At 42.9% G+C, this 19159-nt stretch overlaps 1 protein-coding gene across 2 annotated transcripts in view; it reads left to right on the top strand.

The window, feature by feature from the left end:
• PTPRJ (protein tyrosine phosphatase receptor type J) overlaps positions 1-19159 on the top strand; it is a 185167-nt gene that overhangs the window by 148599 nt on the left and 17409 nt on the right. For both annotated transcript variants that reach the window (XM_082627246.1, XM_082627245.1), the window contains 7 exons: positions 849-1106; positions 1863-2141; positions 4408-4698; positions 8706-8837; positions 10423-10633; positions 10748-10872; positions 17285-17372. In XM_082627246.1, coding sequence (XP_082483372.1) covers positions 849-1106; positions 1863-2141; positions 4408-4698; positions 8706-8837; positions 10423-10633; positions 10748-10872; positions 17285-17372 — 1384 coding nt within the window. The remainder of the gene's footprint in view (positions 1-848; positions 1107-1862; positions 2142-4407; positions 4699-8705; positions 8838-10422; positions 10634-10747; positions 10873-17284; positions 17373-19159) is intronic.

The following is a 19159-nucleotide window of genomic DNA, read 5'->3' as shown; positions in this document are numbered from 1 at the left end:
GATAGTACATGCATGTGGTACAAAATTTTAAAAACTACAAAGGGTTTTACAGTGAAAATGTTCCCCTCTTTTGTCCCCTATCTACTCAACTTGCCTCTTTAGAGGTGACCTTGGTTACTGGGTAAAGAGAGAAAAGTTTTGTAAGCAAGGGCAGGAAAGAGGTCCTGTTATCTAGTTGTTTCCGGGATCTGTGCATTCATATTGCAGCTGGTTCAGTGTGTAGAGGTGAGATGATCCGAATACAGAACCCAGAGGACTCACTGGGTGATATCAGTTCTGACTCCCAGCTCTGAGCATGGAGGGCATGTGCGCTTTTTCCCTTCGTCACTCCAGCCTCAGATACTCCCACTCAGTGTCAACTCTATTTCAGTTTTTCTCTTCAGTATGTCTGTCTATGTTATAGAAAGATGTTTTCTTTTGAGGGAACGAATAAAAAAAACTACTTATTGAGATATAGTACACATACTGAGAAGCACACACATCCTGAGTGCATAGTTTGATGAATCTTCACAAACAGCACCCATCTGGTCCCTAGCACTCAGCTCAAGAAACTGACCATGATTTCCACTCCAGAAGACCCCCGAAGGGGGCATCTCTATGCCAAAAGCAAAAGACCAGAAAACTGATAGGATAAGCTGGTAAGTTCATCTGTGTTACAGAAGAGCCAAAATTCTTGAAAGAACTGAGTGTGTGTGTTTCTCCCCTAAGTTTTAGAGTTTGCCCTACGTGAACTCATTTGAGGGTTTGATGGCCAAAGAGCAAGTTCTCTTGTCAGACTCTTTGGAATAAAGCTGGACGTTATGATGGTCATTAATAGACTTCCTTTTTTCTTCCTTTCCTCTGACCAGACCTCGGTGCAGTGTTTGATATCCATGTGGTCAATGTCACCACAACCGACATGCAGTTGGCGTGGCGGAATACAGACAATGTTACTGGGTACATCTACTGTGTAGTGATACAGTCTGAGCACAGCTCTAACCAGACAAATAGTTCTCATGAAGCCATCACTCTCGGGGGCCTGATCCCGGGCACCTTATATAACATCACAATCTTCCCAGAAATGAACGGTTGCCCAGGGAATTCCAACTTCACCGCACAGTACACACGTAAGTGTCTTAGAACACCCTCCTAAGGGAGTATTCTCCCTTTCACTTGGAGGATGGGAAGTAAGCACTGGTTAAATGATGGAATAAGAGGCTCTTGTGTTTCTGGGCTCCAGGTAGAATGTGAAACTGTGTAAGCTGGAAACATCGGCCTCAGCAAATGTTCTTCTGTGCTCTTAGGGCACTTGGTGCTGAGCCATATGAACTTTGAATTGTCTTCTGAAGCAGAAAGGGATCCCATAAGCATGGAAAACATGGCTATTCATCCTCTAGTCTGGAATACAGACTAGAGGAGGGTCACCCTGTCATGTTGGCATTGGAAGCTGCAGCCCAAATGAGGCGCTTTGCATGCAAAAGTGAGGGAACTACTTTGGTAATATTTGACCTAAGTATATGGTAGAAATGGTAGTTTATAATGTCTTTTTCATATGTTTTTCTCTTTCGTTAATCATATTTCAAAAACAGATAGAAATTACATCTTGAAAATATATTTCAGTTAAAGTATTAAGAGAAGCCTGAAAAACTTTCATTCTTTTGAGATTTAATCTGTATAATTATTTTCTGAATGTCGTTTTTGGGAAGCGTTCCATCTTTCGAATCCAGCAAATATTAGCTTTATTTATTCTTTCCCAAAAGGAGCCAGACTATTTTTATTTTTTATTAAATTAAATTTAATGAATTTTCTGGCTAATTTTACATGCAAATAATAAAATGGTTCATGCTAATCCATGCTTTTTTTTTTTTTTTTAAAAAACTAAGGGCCCAGCAATGTGTCCAACATTGAAGTAAGGACCAACACCACAGCAGCAACCTTAAACTGGCAGAACTTTGATGAAGCCTCTTTGAGGTACACCTACCGCCTTCTAATTGAGCAGGATGGAAATTCCAGCAAGGCCACACAAATAGTCACAGACATCGGCATCACCTATGCTACAGTCACCGAGTTAACACCTGGCTCCTCATACACCGTAGAGATCTTCACACAGGTGGGGAATGTCACCGAGTCACTGGTACCTGGCTGGCAGTCATTCTGTACAGGTGAGTAGTCCCCCGTGCCTCTTGGACTCCTTCTTGTGTGATGCTGGTCTTGCACATAGGTTCTTGAAATAAACTCTAGTTGATTAGCTTTTGTGTGGTGTGTGATAATAGACCCTAAGCTCTCTGAGCGTCCTATTAGCTTATTAGTGCTATCTTGCTACCCGCATCATTTATTCATTCAACAGATATGTATTGGGCATTTACTATATGCCAGGCACTGTTAAAGGACACAGACAAGTCCCTGCCTTTCTGGAACTTTTATTCTGGTAGGGAAGACATAATAAACAAGATAAATAGGTTATTAGCTGATGATTACTAAGGAGGGGGGAATAAACAAGGATGGGGGAAATGAGATGTTTATCTTGGGAAGGCTTCATTGAAAAGGTGACTTTTGAGCAAAGACTTGAAGGGTGTAAAGCAGGCCATGTGAATGTTGGGGCGTAGAGCATTACAGGCAGAGGGGCAGCCAGTGCTGGGGTGCCGAGCCTGGAGCGTGCCTGCTGTATTGAAGAAAGAGCAGGAGGTCAGGGTGGCAGAGGTGGATCCATGGGAGCAAGAGGGGGAGGGGTAGGAGGTGAGGCCCAAGATGCAAGAGGTGATGGGCCAGGGCATGGATGATGTCCGGCCTTGTAGTTCATAGTTTGGCTTTTACGCTAAAGAAGACGGAAAGGATATTGTTCAAATGGATGCTCAAGCTTTTTTGCCTTTTTTGATCCTGAATGTCTCGATGCAAAAGGTGTGATCTTTTAAAGGGAAAACGAGCCCTGTGTTTAACTGAGGGAACTTTCAGAGAGTAATCCGGGGAATGTTTTGTGGACGGCTGTGAGTACTTCTGCTGACAGTTTTGATCATGGGGCCTTTATCACCTCTGTATCTGTGTAGCACCCTACTCCCTACCCTCTTTGCACATGCTTCCTCTCTTCCTTAGACCAAACCATTCAAATGTGTTTAGGCTGATTTGGAAGGGGAACAGGGGTCTCATCGGATCAGCCTCCCTGGTAGTGTAGGAGCTGGAACCCTGATGACCTCTGAGTTTTCACATGGAGTGGCTAAAGGGATCCCTGCAGCTTTGAGTCCCTTCTGCTAACTCAGGTTCCATTCACAGGGTCTAGACTCTGATCTTTGGTATTGGGGTAGCTTCCATGGCTAATGTTTGTCTTAGCTACAATTATTGTAGCCTATAGCAAAAGAAAGATATCTGTGAGCATTTATGAGTGGGGGTGGATGGAACAGGAACAGTGGGAGTAGGTATGCATTGGGCAGGTTACCTTTCCAGGCCTCAGGTGGAGAATGTGGGCGTTGCACTAGGTGACTCTTTAGAACTTCTCCTGCTTTAAAACACTGCAACATTAAAGTAATGATAATATTCCTCCCCACCCCCGGTACATTAATACAGAGTTTCCATTTTACATCAGTTTTTTGTTGGCCCTCAATAAAACACTATTGGCCCTCAGATAGGTAGAGACAAATAACACCACATTTTAGAGATGAAGAAACCGATACCGTTTACCATTGATTATTTAGCCTGTTGTATGTGTAGAAAACACGCTGGACTTGGATTTAGAAAACCTGAGATCCAGTTTTGGCTTCGCCACTGACCAACCATGTCATCTTTAGCAAATTGCTTAATCTCTCTAAGCCTCAGTTGATTCATCTGCAAAATAGGACAGTATTAACCCTGCCTGTTCCAGAAAGATTGTCAAGTGGGCCCCAAAATGAGGTGACGCAGGCGAAGAAGTTGCTACCGCCTCCACTGTATTGTCGCTACCTCTCATGGAGCCCTGTGCTCTTCCAGCCTGGACCCTGACAGCCACTGTTTCATTTAATCCTCAGACAGTCCTGCAGTTGAGGCTCAGAACAGTTGGGGGACTGACCCAAGGTCACACAGTCCACTAAGGCCCTGTTTAAGGTCAGCCTCTGCCTCTTCTGTCATGCCCCATGGCTGTCTCCTCATCACCAACGGGCCAGGAACCTCCTGCTCCCCAAGTTTCAGTGTTTGCAAAGGCAAAGTTCCAAGAATCGGGCTTCCCTGGTGGCGCAGTGGTTGAGAGTCCGCCTGCCGATGCAGGGGACACGGGTTCATGCCCTGGTCCGGGAAGATCCCACGTGCCGCGGAGCGGCTGGGCCCGTGAGCCATGGCCACTGAGCCTGCACGTCCGGAGCCTGTGCTCCGCAATGGGAGAGGCCACAACAGTGAGAGGCCCACATACTGCAAAAAAAAAAAAAAAGTCCAAGAATCTCATGATGTGCTGTTCTTGCCTTGCAGACCCTGCACCAGTAACCTCCTTCCACTGTGAAGTGGTCCCCAAAGAGCCAACCTTGGTCCTCAAGTGGGCCTGCCCTTTCGGCACCAACACAGGCTTCGAGCTGGAGGTCAGGCACGGAGACTGGGAAAATATGACGAACCTGGAGAGCTGCTCCTCGGAGAACGGCTCTGAGTACAGGACGGAAGTCACATATTTGAATTTTTCTACCTTGTACAACATCAGCATCATTGCCCGGTCCTGTGACAAGATGGCACCGCCCACCCAAAACACCTGCCTCACTGGCATCACAGGTGGGCTTCAGGGAGGGCAGGGTGGCCAGGTGACATTGTGGTCACCTTGGAAAGCTGACCCAGAGGGTCTGCAAGTGTGGCCTAGAAACCTGTTTCTAAAAAAAGTTTATCCAAAAATATTTGTTTTTGTTGGCACGGACTGTTAACCCAATTCTATAGAAATCTAGTCTATATATTCTATAGAATCTATATAATCTATAGAAATCTAGTGAGAGGGAAATTTTTACATTCCAAAAGTTTCCTTCGTTTTACAGAATAATTTGTTGCCACCTTTTCTTTTAAGTAAGTTCCCCTAAAATGTTCAAATATACACGAAAGCAAAGGACAGTATAATGGGATCCACGTACCCATCATCACTCAGTTGAACATTTGTGAGCATTTGACCAATCTGGTTTCATTTCTATCCCCTCCTCCCTTATTGGACTTCTTTGAGACCAGTCCTGGTTATTCTATAGTTTTATTCATAAGTTTTTCAGTGTGTATTGCTGCAAGACAGGGACTCCTTTTCCCTTTCTTTCAAACATAGCCACATTACTAGTGCCATTACCCTTAAAAATTTAACAATACTTTTTTTTTTTTGACCATGCTGCGTGGCTTACAAGATCTCAGTTCCCCGACCAGGGATTGAACCTGGGCCACAGCAGTGAAAGCCCAGAATCCTAACTACTAGACCACCAGGGAACTCTCAACAATCCTTTTTTTCTTTTTACTATTATCAGATAGATATTCAGTCAAGATTCATATTTCCCTAGAATCTGTATTAATAAGCTCCCCAGCTGTTTTGGGAAATGGGATCATTCACGAGAGATCCCCCTAGTTAATCTTTTCATGACTACCTTTTATTTTGAACTTGGAAAAAATTACTTCTTTGCTTTTTTTTTTTTAATTGAGATATGGTTGATTTACAATATTATATTAGTTTCAGGTGTACAACATAGTGATTCACGATTTTTATAGATTATACTGCATTTAAAGTTATTATGCGATATTGGCTGTATTCCCTGTGCTGTACAGTATATCTTTGTCACTTATTTATTTCATACATAGTAGTTTGTACCTCTTAATCCCCTACCCCTGTCTTGCCCCTCCCCACTCCCCTCTCCCCACTGATAACCACCAGTTTGTTTTCTTCATCTATGAGTCTGTATCTGTTTTGTTATATTCGTTCTTTGTTTCATTTTTATTTATCTTTTGCTCCCTGTGTCTTTGCCAAAATTATGTCTTAGGTCAACCTGGTGGAGTTGGTTTTGCTTTGTGCTTTTTGAATCCTGGATATGCTATTTCCTTTAGGGTATCAGAATGTTTCCAAACAATTTCTAAAGAATTGGTGGTTGAAATAGTAAGAAGAAAAGGCTTCTTACTTCAGGGACACTGACTTGGAAAATGGCTGAGGGATTCTACTGACAGAGCCTTGGACTTAGGCAGACCTGGGTTTGATTGTAAAGTCTACCTTTTACTAGCTGTGTGATCTCAGAAAAGCTGCTTAACCTCTCTGAGCCTTGTTTTTCTTAGTTGTAAAAAAGGGGAAATAATACCTACCTTCCAGGACTGTTAATACAAATTAGATGAGGTAGTGTAGGTGGAAGATCACTTCAGAGCTGCCATGTATGGCTAGTCAAGTTGTGCACTGCATAGTTCCACGGGACACCATTCATATAGTCTACTATGTGCGTGGGACTCCTTGGAGTTGTATAGTACACAGCTATATAGGATGGCCCTGGGTCACAATCCTTTGTGTTTCTGCAGCACCCTACAGTGTAATAGAAACAGTGAACCTTGTTGGGTACTTTTTTGTAGTTCTCTGTTTTATGATGTCATCTCAGTGGGTATAAGCCACTGAGGAACATAAGCCATATCTGATCCGGTATCTCCAGGGCTGAGCACAGTACCTAGTGAAGGGAAGGAGCTTGTTAGAGTTAGTTGTTTCTGAAGCTGAGCAGTGCGTGGTAGGGTTAGATAATGACCACTCAGCATTTAGTCCAGTGATTCTCTCACTTTTTAATCTGTAGCTCCCTTTCCTCAGATGAATTTTTATGTACAAATTTAGCGTGCTTGTTAAAAGTACAACTTTGACACTTTTTTATTTAACATAAAAGTGGAGCTGCATTTTCTCTGAGGCAGGAAGTGCTGGTGGGATGGGTAAACCGGGGAGAGTTGGAGCGATGGTCTTTTAGCCAACACTTGTTGATTGCTTACTGTGTGCCTGGGTAAGGGACACTATGGTGGGCATGGCCGGCAAGGTCCCTCGAGTGTAGGACTGAGATAAGCAGTGAGAAGGAAAGGATTTCCAGGCTTTGAGGTGGGTGGAGCTGTCTTGGGGCAGGGAGCTGGGGGCTCCTCGCTGGCCTGCTAAAAGGCATAGAGCTGTGGATGGGGTGGGAGCTGGTGCTAGGAAGTGTCTGTTGAGGCAGTTGGCACTTAGACGTTGGACAGCGCCTCCAAGTGGCCACTGCGGTCAGTTACTTGAGAGGTTGCTGAAGGATGGTTTAAAGCTGTGCTTTCCAATAGAAAATCACGTGAGCCTCCTGTATAATAAACACTTTTCTAGGAGCCACATTAAGAAACTGTAAAAAGGAGCGGCTGGAAATTCCCTGGCGGTTCAGTGGTTAGAACTCTGTGCTTTCACTTCCAGGGGCCCGGGTTCGATCCCTGGTTGGGGAACTAAGATCCCACAAGCTGCCTGGCATGGCCAGGAAAAAAAAAAAAAAAAAAAAAGGAGGAGCTGAAATGAGTTTTGATCACATTTTATTTAACTCAGTATATTAAAAGTATTATCATTGCAACATGTAATTTGTATAAAGTGAGTTATTAATGAGATATTTTATGTCCAAACTTGGGCCTGTCACCTTTCAAGTGCTCAATGTGGTTAGTGGCTGCCGTATTGGACAGCATACATTTGGAGCATTGTGTTATGGTCTTTTTTTTTTTTTTTTTGAGTTCAGTTTTCTCAGTCTCCCTGAATCTTGGTTATAATAACAGAAACGCTCAAACTGTATGTGGGAGACCAGTTTAGGTAGAGTGTGTGTGGAGAGAGATCATTTTTTTTTTTTTTTTTTGTGGTACGCGGGCCTCTCACTGTTGTGGCCTCTACCGTTGCGGAGCACAGGCTCCGGACGCGCAGGCTCAGCGGCCATGGCTCACGGGCCGAGCCGCTCCGCGGTATGTGGGATCCTCCCGGACCGGGGCACAAACCCGTGTCCCCTGCATCGGTAGGCAGACTCTCAACCACTGCGCCACCAGAGAAGCCCTTGTGTTCATTTAGAGAGTGGCTTCACAAGCTTAGCTTGGGAAGGCGAGGCACAAGATCATGGAGGCCACTCACGGAATGTTCCCGTGTGGGCTTTTCTGGTTTCTGGGAAGAGGGTCAGTTGGATTTCTCTAGGCAGAGTTTTAAACCTACCCCAGCAAAAAACGAGGACTTTGGTGTGAAGGGTGCAGAGCCGGAATGCAGCCAGGTCTCAGGAGAAAGTATGTTCTCTTCATGTCTTCTTTGCTTCCTTCTGGGTAACTATCTGCTTCATCACTGTTCTCTGACCAACCCATCCTGGGGCCAAGTCCATGTGCTGGCAGATGTCTGCCTTCAGCTCCCAAGTTCCCACCTGGGAGTTCCACCCACACAGTCTCCGTCTTGTTCTCCTTCCTCTGCCCCCATTCTCAAAATAAGGACTCTGGGCTCTCTGGGTCAGGAGGGACTGGGGGAAGATAGAAAAGGCACGTTATCTTCTACAAACAAGGCTGCCAGGAGGCCACCCTGGCAATGTGGCCGGACCCACTGAAGGGGTCATTGTCAGCTAGGCAGGCTCCCCCAGGACTTGCCATCTTTGTTCCCCACCAGTTCCCATCCCTGCCCTTTGCTTCTGGATTTGCTTTGCATGAGCCCAGCACACAGCTTCCAGAGCAAGAGCAGAACTTGAGTGGGGCACTGCAGCAAATCCTCTCCTTAATCATTGTGTTCCTTCTTTGGTTTTAAATGTTGGGTGATGGTGTTTTGTTTTGTTCTGTTTCAGACCCTCCTTCTCCAGATGGATCCCCTAACATTACATCTGTCAGTCACAATTCTGTGAAGGTCAAATTCAGTGGGTTTGAAGCCAGCCACGGACCCATCAAAGCCTACGCTCTCATTCTTACCACTGGGGACGGTAAGGAGGGGTCATTATGGGTTAAACAGCCAGTGGGTGATGGCGTGACGGGGTGCCATTTTTGTGCCCACTGAAACGCATTCATGAGACAAACACACGTCTGGTTTTATACTGCGACCCACGCTTTGGCACTCACCCCGGGGTGGGTGGGTGTAAGCCGTTTGCCTGATGAGCTAGGTCAGAGGTTGACAGACTTAGTGTAAAGGGCCAGATAGCAAACATTCTAAGTTTTGCAGGCCCTACAGTCTCCTTCTCAGCTATTCAACTTTGCCGTTGTAGTGTGAAAGCAGCCATAGAAGATACAGAAAGAGTCAGTATGACTATTCCAGTATGTACCAAAAGGGGTGGCTGGCTGGATTTGGCCCATGGCCATGACTTGCTTACCTCTGATATACGTTTTTCATCTCTTTTGCAGCGCAGGGTCTTTTAGGTGGCAGAATATTAGTTTTAACCAAGTTTATCACACACACAGACACACACACACACATATGAACACGCACACACAAATCATCCTCAAAGGGTGACTTTCTCTTGGAAGAAAAAGGGAAAAGATTTGCATTTGTAGTGGGAACTTGCAAAGAGCATTGTCATAGCTGAGAGAGGAGGTGGATTAAATGCTGCTTTTCCTTAAAGGGCTCCATTACATTCCCTGGAAGTGAGACGGGAATGATTTGAGGGTGTCTTTGTTAGCTGTGTGTGGGTGCTTTGCCCAAGGTCTGGGTTTAAAGCAGTGAGTTTTGGAAATTCCCTGGCCGTCCAGTGGTTAGGACTCGGTGCTTTCAATACCAGGGGCCTGGGTTCAATCCCCGGTCGGGGAAATAAGATGCCGCAAGCCGTGCAGTGTGGCCAAAAAAAAAAGTTCAGAGTTTTGCTGTTTTTGGTGATTCTTTAAACTAACTGTGAATTATGCAATGCCACCCTTGCCCAGTCTCACAGCCTGTGATGCTGTTCTCATCTCCCCAAAGAAACCAGAGCTCAAACACACTGTCAGGGCTGCGGGGATCCAGGAAGACAAGGGATTTGCTGCTGTTGTAAACCTGCAGCTAAATCTCAAAAAGAGACATTGAGATCTCTCTCTCTCTCTCTCTCTCTCTCTCTCTCTTTCTGTCTTTTGTTTTGGGTCTGTTTCAAACACCTAGTCATTTTGCTGTGAAGGTATTCAGCAAATCCCAAGCTCAGGCCTTTGCTGAACAGGGGAGATGATATTGCATACTGACCAGCCTGACCAGTACCAGCCTGTGATGGATGAGATCACACCCTCCACGTCAGGTGGTCTGGGTTAGAAATATGACTCTACCACGTAGGCAGTGCAGCTTGGGGCCCAGGTCTTTTTAGCTTTCTGTGTCTCATTTTCCCACCTGTAAAATGGGGGTGGTAAGCCTATGCGATGAGATTATTGTGGGGATTAAATGAGTTAATGTAAGTAAAGCCCTTAGAACTTAATATAGGGAAAACCTGGCAGAGAGAGCATACGTGAGAGATGGCAGCTGTCACCACCATCACCCTGGTCATTATTTAGAAACGAGGGAGACTTAAATCTCTGCAATCACTTTCTTATGGCTTTCCTTCTGTGTGCCTTTCTTAGCTGTTCACCCGTCAGCAGATGTATTGAGATATACGTACGAAGATTTCAAAAAGGGGGCCTCGGATACTTATGTGACATACCTCATAACAACAGAAGAAAAGAGATGTTCTCAGGGCTTATCTGAAGTCTTGAAATATGAAATCAATGTTGGGAACGAGTCCACCACGCACGGCTATTACAACGGGAAGCTGGAACCTCTGGGTTCCTATCGGTAATGCCTTGTGGTTTTTGCCCTTTGGGAGCTGGGCCTCTGAGTGCAAAACTATATGTGCCTGGGCCATCAGACACTTCTCAGCCACCCCTCTTTCCTCTTGTCACCCCACAGGGCTTCTGTGGCTGGCTTCACCAATATTACCTTCAACCCTCAAAGTGATGGACTCATAGACGGGGCTGAGAGCTACGTGTCCTTCAGTCGCTATTCAGATGCTGTTTTCTTGCCCCAGGATCCAGGTAGAGGAGCATCTTAGCAATGCATTGACTTTTTGCTTCCAGTATCCACAGGAGCATGGGGGTCTGCACACCTCCCTGGGGCCCCCAGGAGGGTAGGAGAACCTGGTCTCTCCTCTCAGAAGCTGAGATGTCACTGGGCCATCAGGACCCAGCTCAGCTTCCTCTTCTGAGGTCCCCACAGGCCCCACCCACCACACTCCCTTCTCTGAATTCCAGTTACACTTCCAATCGGCAAACACTGTTGGGTCCTTTTTTCTCAGTGTAGTCATTTGTGTGCCCATGTACCAGATACACATGTGACTTTTAGTGCATGGAACCCTTGAATATTAGGATCAGAAGGAGCCATGGGAATCATCTTGTTCAACACTCATTTTATTTTATTTTAAAAAAGTTTATTGAGAAGGGCTTCCCTGGTGGCGCAGTGGTTGAGAGTCCGCCTGCCGATGCAGGGGACACGGGTTCGTGCCCCGGTCTGGGAGGATCCCACATGCCGTGGAGCGGCTCGGCCCGTGAGCCATGGCCGCTGAGCGGGCGCGTCCGGAGCCTGTGCTCTGCAGCGGGAGAGGCCACAACAGTGAGAGGCCCGCATACCACAAAAAAAAAAAAAAAAAAGTTTATTGAGAGAGGGCAGACAGCAGAAGCAAGAAGAACTACAATCCTGCAGCCTGTGGGACAAAAACCACATCCACAGAAAGAGAGACAAGATGAAAAGGCAGAGGGCTATGTACCAGATGAAGGAACAAGATAAAACCCCATAAAAACAACTAAATGAAGTGGAGATAAGCAACCTTTCAGAAAAAGAATTCAGAATAATGATAGTGAAGATGATCCAGGACCTCAGAAAAAGAATGGAGGCAAAGATCAAGAAGACGCAAGAAATGTTTAACAAAGACCTAGAAGAATTAAAGAACAAACAAACAGAGATGAACAATACAATAACTGAAATGAAAATTACACTAGAAGGAATCAATAGCAGAATAACTGAGGCAGAAGAATGGATAAGTGACCTGGAAGACAGAATGGTGGAATTCACTGCTGTGGAACAGAATAAAGAAAAAAGAATGAAAAGAAATGAAGACAGCCTAAGGGACCTCTGGGACAACATTAAACGCAACAACATTTGCATTATAGGGGTCCCAGAAGGAGAAGAGAGAGAGAAAGGACCAGAGAAAGTATTTGAAGAGATTATAGCCGAAAACTTCCCTAACATAGGAAAGGAAATAGCCACCCAAGTCCAGGAAGCGCAGAGTCCCATACAGGATAAACCCAAGGAGAAACATGCCAAGACACATAGTAATCAAATTGGCAAAAATTAAAAACACAAAAAAATTATTGAAAGCAGCAAGGGAAAAATGACAAATAACATACAAGGGAACTCCTATAAGGTTAACAGCTGATTGCTCAGCAGAAACTCTACAAGCCAGAAGGGAGTGGCATGATATACTTAAAGTGATGAAAGGGAAGAACCTAAAACCAAGATTACTCTACCAGGCAAGGATCTCATTCAGATTCAATGGAGAAATCAAAAGCTTTACAGACAAGCAAGAGCTAAGAGAATTCAGCACCACAAGACCAGTTCTACAAAAAATACTAAAGGAACTTCTCTAAGTGGGAAACACAAGAGAAGAAAAGACCCTACAAAAACAAACCCAAAACAATTAAGAAAATGGTCATAGGAACATTCATATTGATAATTACCTTAAACATGAATGGGCTAAATGCTCCAACCAAAAGACACAGGCTTGCTGAATGGATACAAAAACAAGACCCATATATATGCTGTCTACAAGAAACCCACTTCAGACCTAGGGACACATTCAGACTGAAAGTGAGGGGATGGAAAAAGATATTCCATGCAAATGGAAATCAAAAGAAAGCTGGAGTACCAATACTCACATCAGATAAAATAGACTTTAAAATAAAGAATGTTACAAGAGACAAGGAAGGACACTACATAATGATCAAGGGATCAATCCAAGAAGAAGATATAACAATTATATATGCACCCAACATAGGAGCACCTCGATTCATAAGGCAACTGCTAACAGCTATAAAAGAGGAAATCAACAGTAACACTATAATAGTGGAGGACATTAACACCTCACTTACACCAATGGACAGATCATCCAAAATGCAAATAAATAAGGAAACAGAAGCTTTAAATGACACAATAGACCAGATAGATTTAATTGATATTTATAGGACATTCCATCCCAAAACAGGAGATTATACTTTCTTCTCAAGTGCGCTCGGAATATTCTCGAGGATAGATTGCATCTTGGGTCACAAATTAAGCCTCAGTAAATTTAAGAAAATTGAAATCATATCAAGCATCTTTTCTGACGCCATGAGATTAGAAAAGAATTACAGGGAAAAAAACACAACCACATAGAGGCTAAACAATACGTTACTAAATATCCAAGAGATCACTGAAGAAATCAAAGAGGAAATCAAAAAAATACCTAGAGACAAATGACAATGAAAACACGACGATCCAAAACCTATGGGATGCAGCAAAAGCAGTTCTAAGAGAGAAGTTTATAGCTATACAAGCCTACCTCAAGAAACAAGAAAAATCTCAAATAAAGAATCTAACGTTACACCTAAAGGAACTAGAGAAAAAAGAACAAACAAAACCCAAAGTTAGCGGAAGGAAAGAAATCATAAAGATCAGAGCGGAAATAAATGAAATAGAGACAAAGAAAACAGTAGCAAAGATCAGTAAAACTGAAACCTGGTTCTCTGAGAAGATAAAAAAAATTGATAAACCATTAGCCAGACTCATCAAGTAAAAGAGGGAGAGGACTCAAATCAATAAAATTAGAAATGAAAAAATGAGAAGTTACAACAGACACCGCAGAAATACAAAGCATCCTAGGAGACTACTACCAGCAACTCTATGCCGATAAAATGGACAACCTGGAAGAAATGGACAAATTCTTAGAAAGGTATAACCTTCCAAGATTGAACCAGGAAGAAATAGAAAATATGGACAGACCAATCACAAGTAATGAAATTGAAAAGGTGATTAAAAATCTTCCAAGAAACAAAAGTCCAGGACCAGATGGCTTCACAGGTGAATTCTATCAAACATTTAGAGAAGAGCTAACACCCATCCTTCTCAAACTCTTCCAAAAAATTGCAGAGGAAGGAACACTCCCAAACTCATTCTATGAGGCCACCATCACCCTGACACCAAAACCAGCCCAAGATACTACAAAAAAAGAAAATTACAGACCAATATCACTGATGAACATAGATGCAAAAATCCTCAACAAAATACTAGCAAACAGAATCCAACAACACATTAAAAGGATCATACACCATGATGAAGTGGGATTTATCCCAGGGATGCAAGGATTCTTCAATATAGACAAATCAATCAATGTGATACACCATATCAACAAATTGAAGAATAAAAACCATATGATCATCTCAATAGATGCACAAAAAGCTTTTGACCAAATTCAACAACCATTTATGATAAAAACTCTCCAGAAAGTGGGCATAGAGGGAGCCTACCTCAATATAATAAAGGCCATATACGACAAACCCACAGCAAACATCATTCTCAATGGTGAAAAACTAAAAGCATTTCCTCTAAGATCAGGAAGAAGACAAGGATGTCCACTCTCGCCACTATTATTCAACATAGTTTTGGAAGTCCTAGCCACGGCAATCAGAGAAGAAAAAGAAATAAAAGGAATACAAATCGGAAAAGAAGAAGTAAAACTGTCACTGTTTGCAGGTGACATGATGCTATACATAGAGAATCCTAAAGATGCCACCAGAAAACTACTAGAGCTAATCAGTGAATTTGGTAAAGTTGCAGGATGCAAAATCAATGCACAGAAATCTCTTGCATTCCTATACACTAATGATGAAAAATCTGAAAGTGAAATTAAGAAAACACTCCCATTTACCATTGCAACAAAAAGAATAAAATACCTAGGAATAAACCTACCTAGGGAGACAAAAGGCCTATATGCAGGAAACTATAAGACACTGATGAAAGAAATTAAAGATGATACCAACAGATGGAAAGATATACCATGTTCTTGGATTGGAAGAATCAATATTGTGAAAATGACTATACTATACTACCCAAAGCAATCTACAGATTCAATACAACCCCTATCAAATTACCAATGGCATTTTGTATGGAATTAGAACAAAAAATTTAAAATTTGTATGGAGACACAAAAGACCCTGAATAGCCAAAGCAATCTTGAGGGAAAAAAATGGAGCTGGAGGAATCAGACTCCTTGACTTCAGACTGTACTATAGAGCTACGGTAATCAAGACAATATGGTACTGGCACAAAAACAGAAACATAAATCAAAGGAACAAGATAGAAAGACCAGAGGTAAACCCACTCACCTATGGTCAACTAATCTATGACAAAGGAGGCAAGGATACACAATGGAGAAAAGACAGTTTCTTCAATAAGTGGTGCTGGGAAAGCTGGACAGCTACATGTAAAAGAATGAAATTAGAACACTCCCTAACACCATGCACAAAAATAAACTCAAAATGGATTAGAGACCTAAATGTAAGACCGGACACTATAAAACTCTTAGAGGAAATCATAGGAAGAACACTCTTTGACATGAATCACAGCAAGATCTTTTTTGATCCATCTCCTAGAGTAATGGAAATAAAAACAAAAATTAACAAATGGGCCCTAATGAAACTTCAAAGCTTTTGCACAGCAAAGGAAACTATAAACAAGATGAAAAGACAACCCTCAGAATGGGAGAAAATATTTGCAAAGGAATCAACAGACAAAGGATTAATCTCCAAAATATATAAACAGCTCATGCAGCTCAATATGAAAAAAACAAACAACCCAATCCAAAAATGGGCAGAAGACCTAAATAGACATTTCTCCAAAGAAGACATACAGATGGCCAAGAAGCACATGAAAAGCTGCTCAACATCACTAATTATTAGAGAAATGCAAATCAAAAGTACAGTGAGGTATCACCTCACACCAGTTAGAATGGGCATCATCAGAAAATCTACAAACAACAAATGCTGGAGAGGGTGTGGAGAAAAGGGAACCCTCCTACACTTGGTGGGAATGTAAATTGATACAGCCACTATGGAGAACAGTATGGAGGTTCCTTTAAAAACTAAAAAATAGAATTACCATTTGACCCAGCAATCCCACTACTGGGCATATACCCAGAGAAAACCATAATTGAAAAAGACACATGCACCCCCATGTTCATTGCAGCACTGTTTACAATAGCCAGGTCCTGGAAGCAACCTAAATACCTATCGACAGAGGAATGGATGAAGAAGATGTGGTACATATATACAATGGAATATTACTCAGCCATAGAAAGGAGCGATAGGGCTTCCCTGGTGGCGCAGTGGTTGAGAGTCCGCCTGCCAATGCAGAGGACATGGGTTCGTGCCCCGGTCCGGGAGGATCCCACATGCCACGGAGCGGCTGGGCCCGCGAGCCATGGCCGCTGAGCCTGCACGTCCGCAGCCTGTGCTCCACAACAGGAGAGGCCACAGCAGTGAGAGGCTTGCGTACCGCAAAAAAAAAAAAAAAAAAAGGAACGATATTGGGTCATTTGTTGAGACGTGGATGGATCTAGAGACTGTCATACAGAGTGAAGTAAGTCAGAAAGAGAAAAACAAATATCGTATATTAACGCATATATGTGGAACCTAGTAAAATGGTACAGATGAACCGGTTTGCAGGGCAGAAAATGAGACACAGATGTAGAGAACAAACGTATGGACACCAAGCGGGGAAAGCGGCAGGGGTGGTGGTGGTGGTGGTGTGATGAATTGGGCGATTGGGATTGACATGTATGCACTGATGTGTATAAAATTGATGACTAATAAGAACCTGCTGTATAAAAAAATAAAATAAAATTCAAAAAATTTATTGAAATACAGTTGATTTACAATGTTTTGTTAGTTTCTGGTGCACAGCAAAGTGATTCAGTTATACACATATATATTCTTTTTCATATTCTTTTCCATTATGGTTTATCACAGGATATTTTTTTATAACAAATTTAATCAGTTATACATATACATATGTTCCCATATCCCCTCCCTTTTATCACAGGATATTGAATATAGTTCCCTGTGCTCTACAGTAGGACCTTGTTGTTTATCCATCCTATATATAATAGTTTTCATCTGCTAATCCCAAACTCCCAGACCTTCCCTCCCCGACTCTCCCTCCCCGTTGTCAACCACAAGTCTGCTCTGTGTGTCTGTTTCTATTTCATAGATAGGTTCATTTTTGTCATATTTCCGATTCCACATAAAAATGATGTCATATGGCATGTCTTCCTCGTTCTGACTGACTTCACTTTAGTATGATCTTTTCTAGTTGTCTGTGAACACCTCTTGAAGTGCCTCCCATTTGGACTTTTCCCAGGTGTCATCTGTGGGGCAGTGTTTGGATGTATCTTTGGTGCCTTGGTTATTGTGGCCGTAGGAGGCTTCCTCTTCTGGAGAAAGAAAAGGTGACTATTGCTTATGTTAACAATAATATCCTACTTTTAAAGGGAGCTTTGTATTGTGGGTAACCAGACAGTCACACAGGTGGAAGGGATAGTATAGTGAGCCCCCAGGTCCCCATCATCCAGGGTCTTCTCCGTCTGGCCAGTATTATTTCATCTCAGTCTCTGAGCTGGAAGGTTTTCTTTTCTTTCTTTATTTATTTATTAAAAAAATTTTTTTAAAGCATGTATTATTTTTAAAATACATTTATTTATTTGGTTGCACCGGGTCTTAATTGTGGCAGGCGGGCTCCTTAGTTGCGGCTTCAGGGCACCTTAGTTGCGGCATGCATGTGGGATCTAGTTTCCTGACTGGGGATCGAACCCAGGCTCCCTGCTTTGGGAGCTCAGAGTCTTAACCACTGAACCACCAGGGAAGTCCCTGTGAGCTCGAGGGTTTTAAAGCATTAGGTCATGGTAAACACTACAGCAGAAGGGGCTGCTTTCAAACAGGCGTTCTAGTTCACAAACCAGAGTGTTAAGAGGTGGCGTTTTAGAGTCAGCTAAGTTTGAACACACGCTCTGTCTCTGACTGGCGGTTAGGGAGCTTGGCTTTAATGTCTTGGATAATCTATGATATGGGGATGATAACAGTGCCTAACTCGTGCCGCTGAGGAGCATTAAATAAAAAAACATGCTTTGACAGTATCTTATACCTCTTATGCTATTACTATTTTATCTGTACAGTTACTCTTTGGGGTAGTTAAATAGTAAAAATAGCAACTCTGTCTTGAGCACTTACTGTGTGCCTGGACTTGTGCTTTTCATGAATTCTCTCACTCATTAGGCTCTATGAGGCAGGTCTCCCAAGCCCCATTGCAAGGATGCAGAAGCTGAGTGTAGGAAGTGTGGAAATGGACTTGAACTTGGTCTTTGCTTTTCATTGCACACCCTCCTGCCTGACCATGCAGGGTGTGAAGCCTGTGTATCAGCTGGGATTTATTCACTGTTATCGGGTGCTGCCAGCCAGGGGATTTCATCCTGGCCCAGGGTTTCTAATGCATCCTACACCTGGTCTTCTGCCACCGCCTTGCTCTCGTGGGTTGACAGGCAGTGCCTGTATTACATCTTTTTGCATTAGATTCTGATTTTTTTTTCGAGGGAGGGGTCAAAAACAGCTTTATTGTTTCTTATTAAAAGAAACATTTTACATATTTACTGCAAAAAACAAAAAAACAACAAAAAACAGAAAAGAAGGGCAAAGAAAAGAAATAATCCATAATCACACCCAAACAAAACTACTCTTAACATCGATGTGATTACAAAACTCACACAAATACACACACACATCCCCACAAACAGAATCATATTATACATATCATTTTCTGGCCTGCCTTGTTCACAAGACATTGTGGACGGCTTCAGATCGTCTTCATTTTAAGTGGCTATTGCGTATTCAGCTGTATGGAAATTATTCAACCAATTGCCTGATGTTTTCAGGTATTTTGTTTGTTTGTTTGTTTGCCGCAGTTGCTTATCCTTGTGTGTAAATCTGGGCACATTCATGAGTACTCCCTTAGGCTAAATTCCAAGCTCGGTAATTGCTGGGTCAGTGGGTATGCACATTATCAATTTTGATACGTGCTGCGAAATTGCCTTCCAGAAAGTTTTTTTTCTTTTAATGCCAGCATGGGGTTTAGCCAGCAGTACAGGAGAGTGCCAGGTGCCCGACCACCTTGCCGACACTGGGTGTATTTTCTGGTTTATTACATTAACTTTATCAGAAAGGCTTTCTCAAAGCCAAAACCAAA

This window comes from Mesoplodon mirus (assembly GCF_964341445.2).
Source record: "Mesoplodon mirus genome assembly, chromosome: 7".
NCBI classification, from domain to species: Eukaryota; Metazoa; Chordata; class Mammalia; order Artiodactyla; family Ziphiidae; genus Mesoplodon; species Mesoplodon mirus.
Note: the sequence above shows the minus strand (reverse complement) of the source record. Positions and strands in the feature narration are given on the sequence as shown.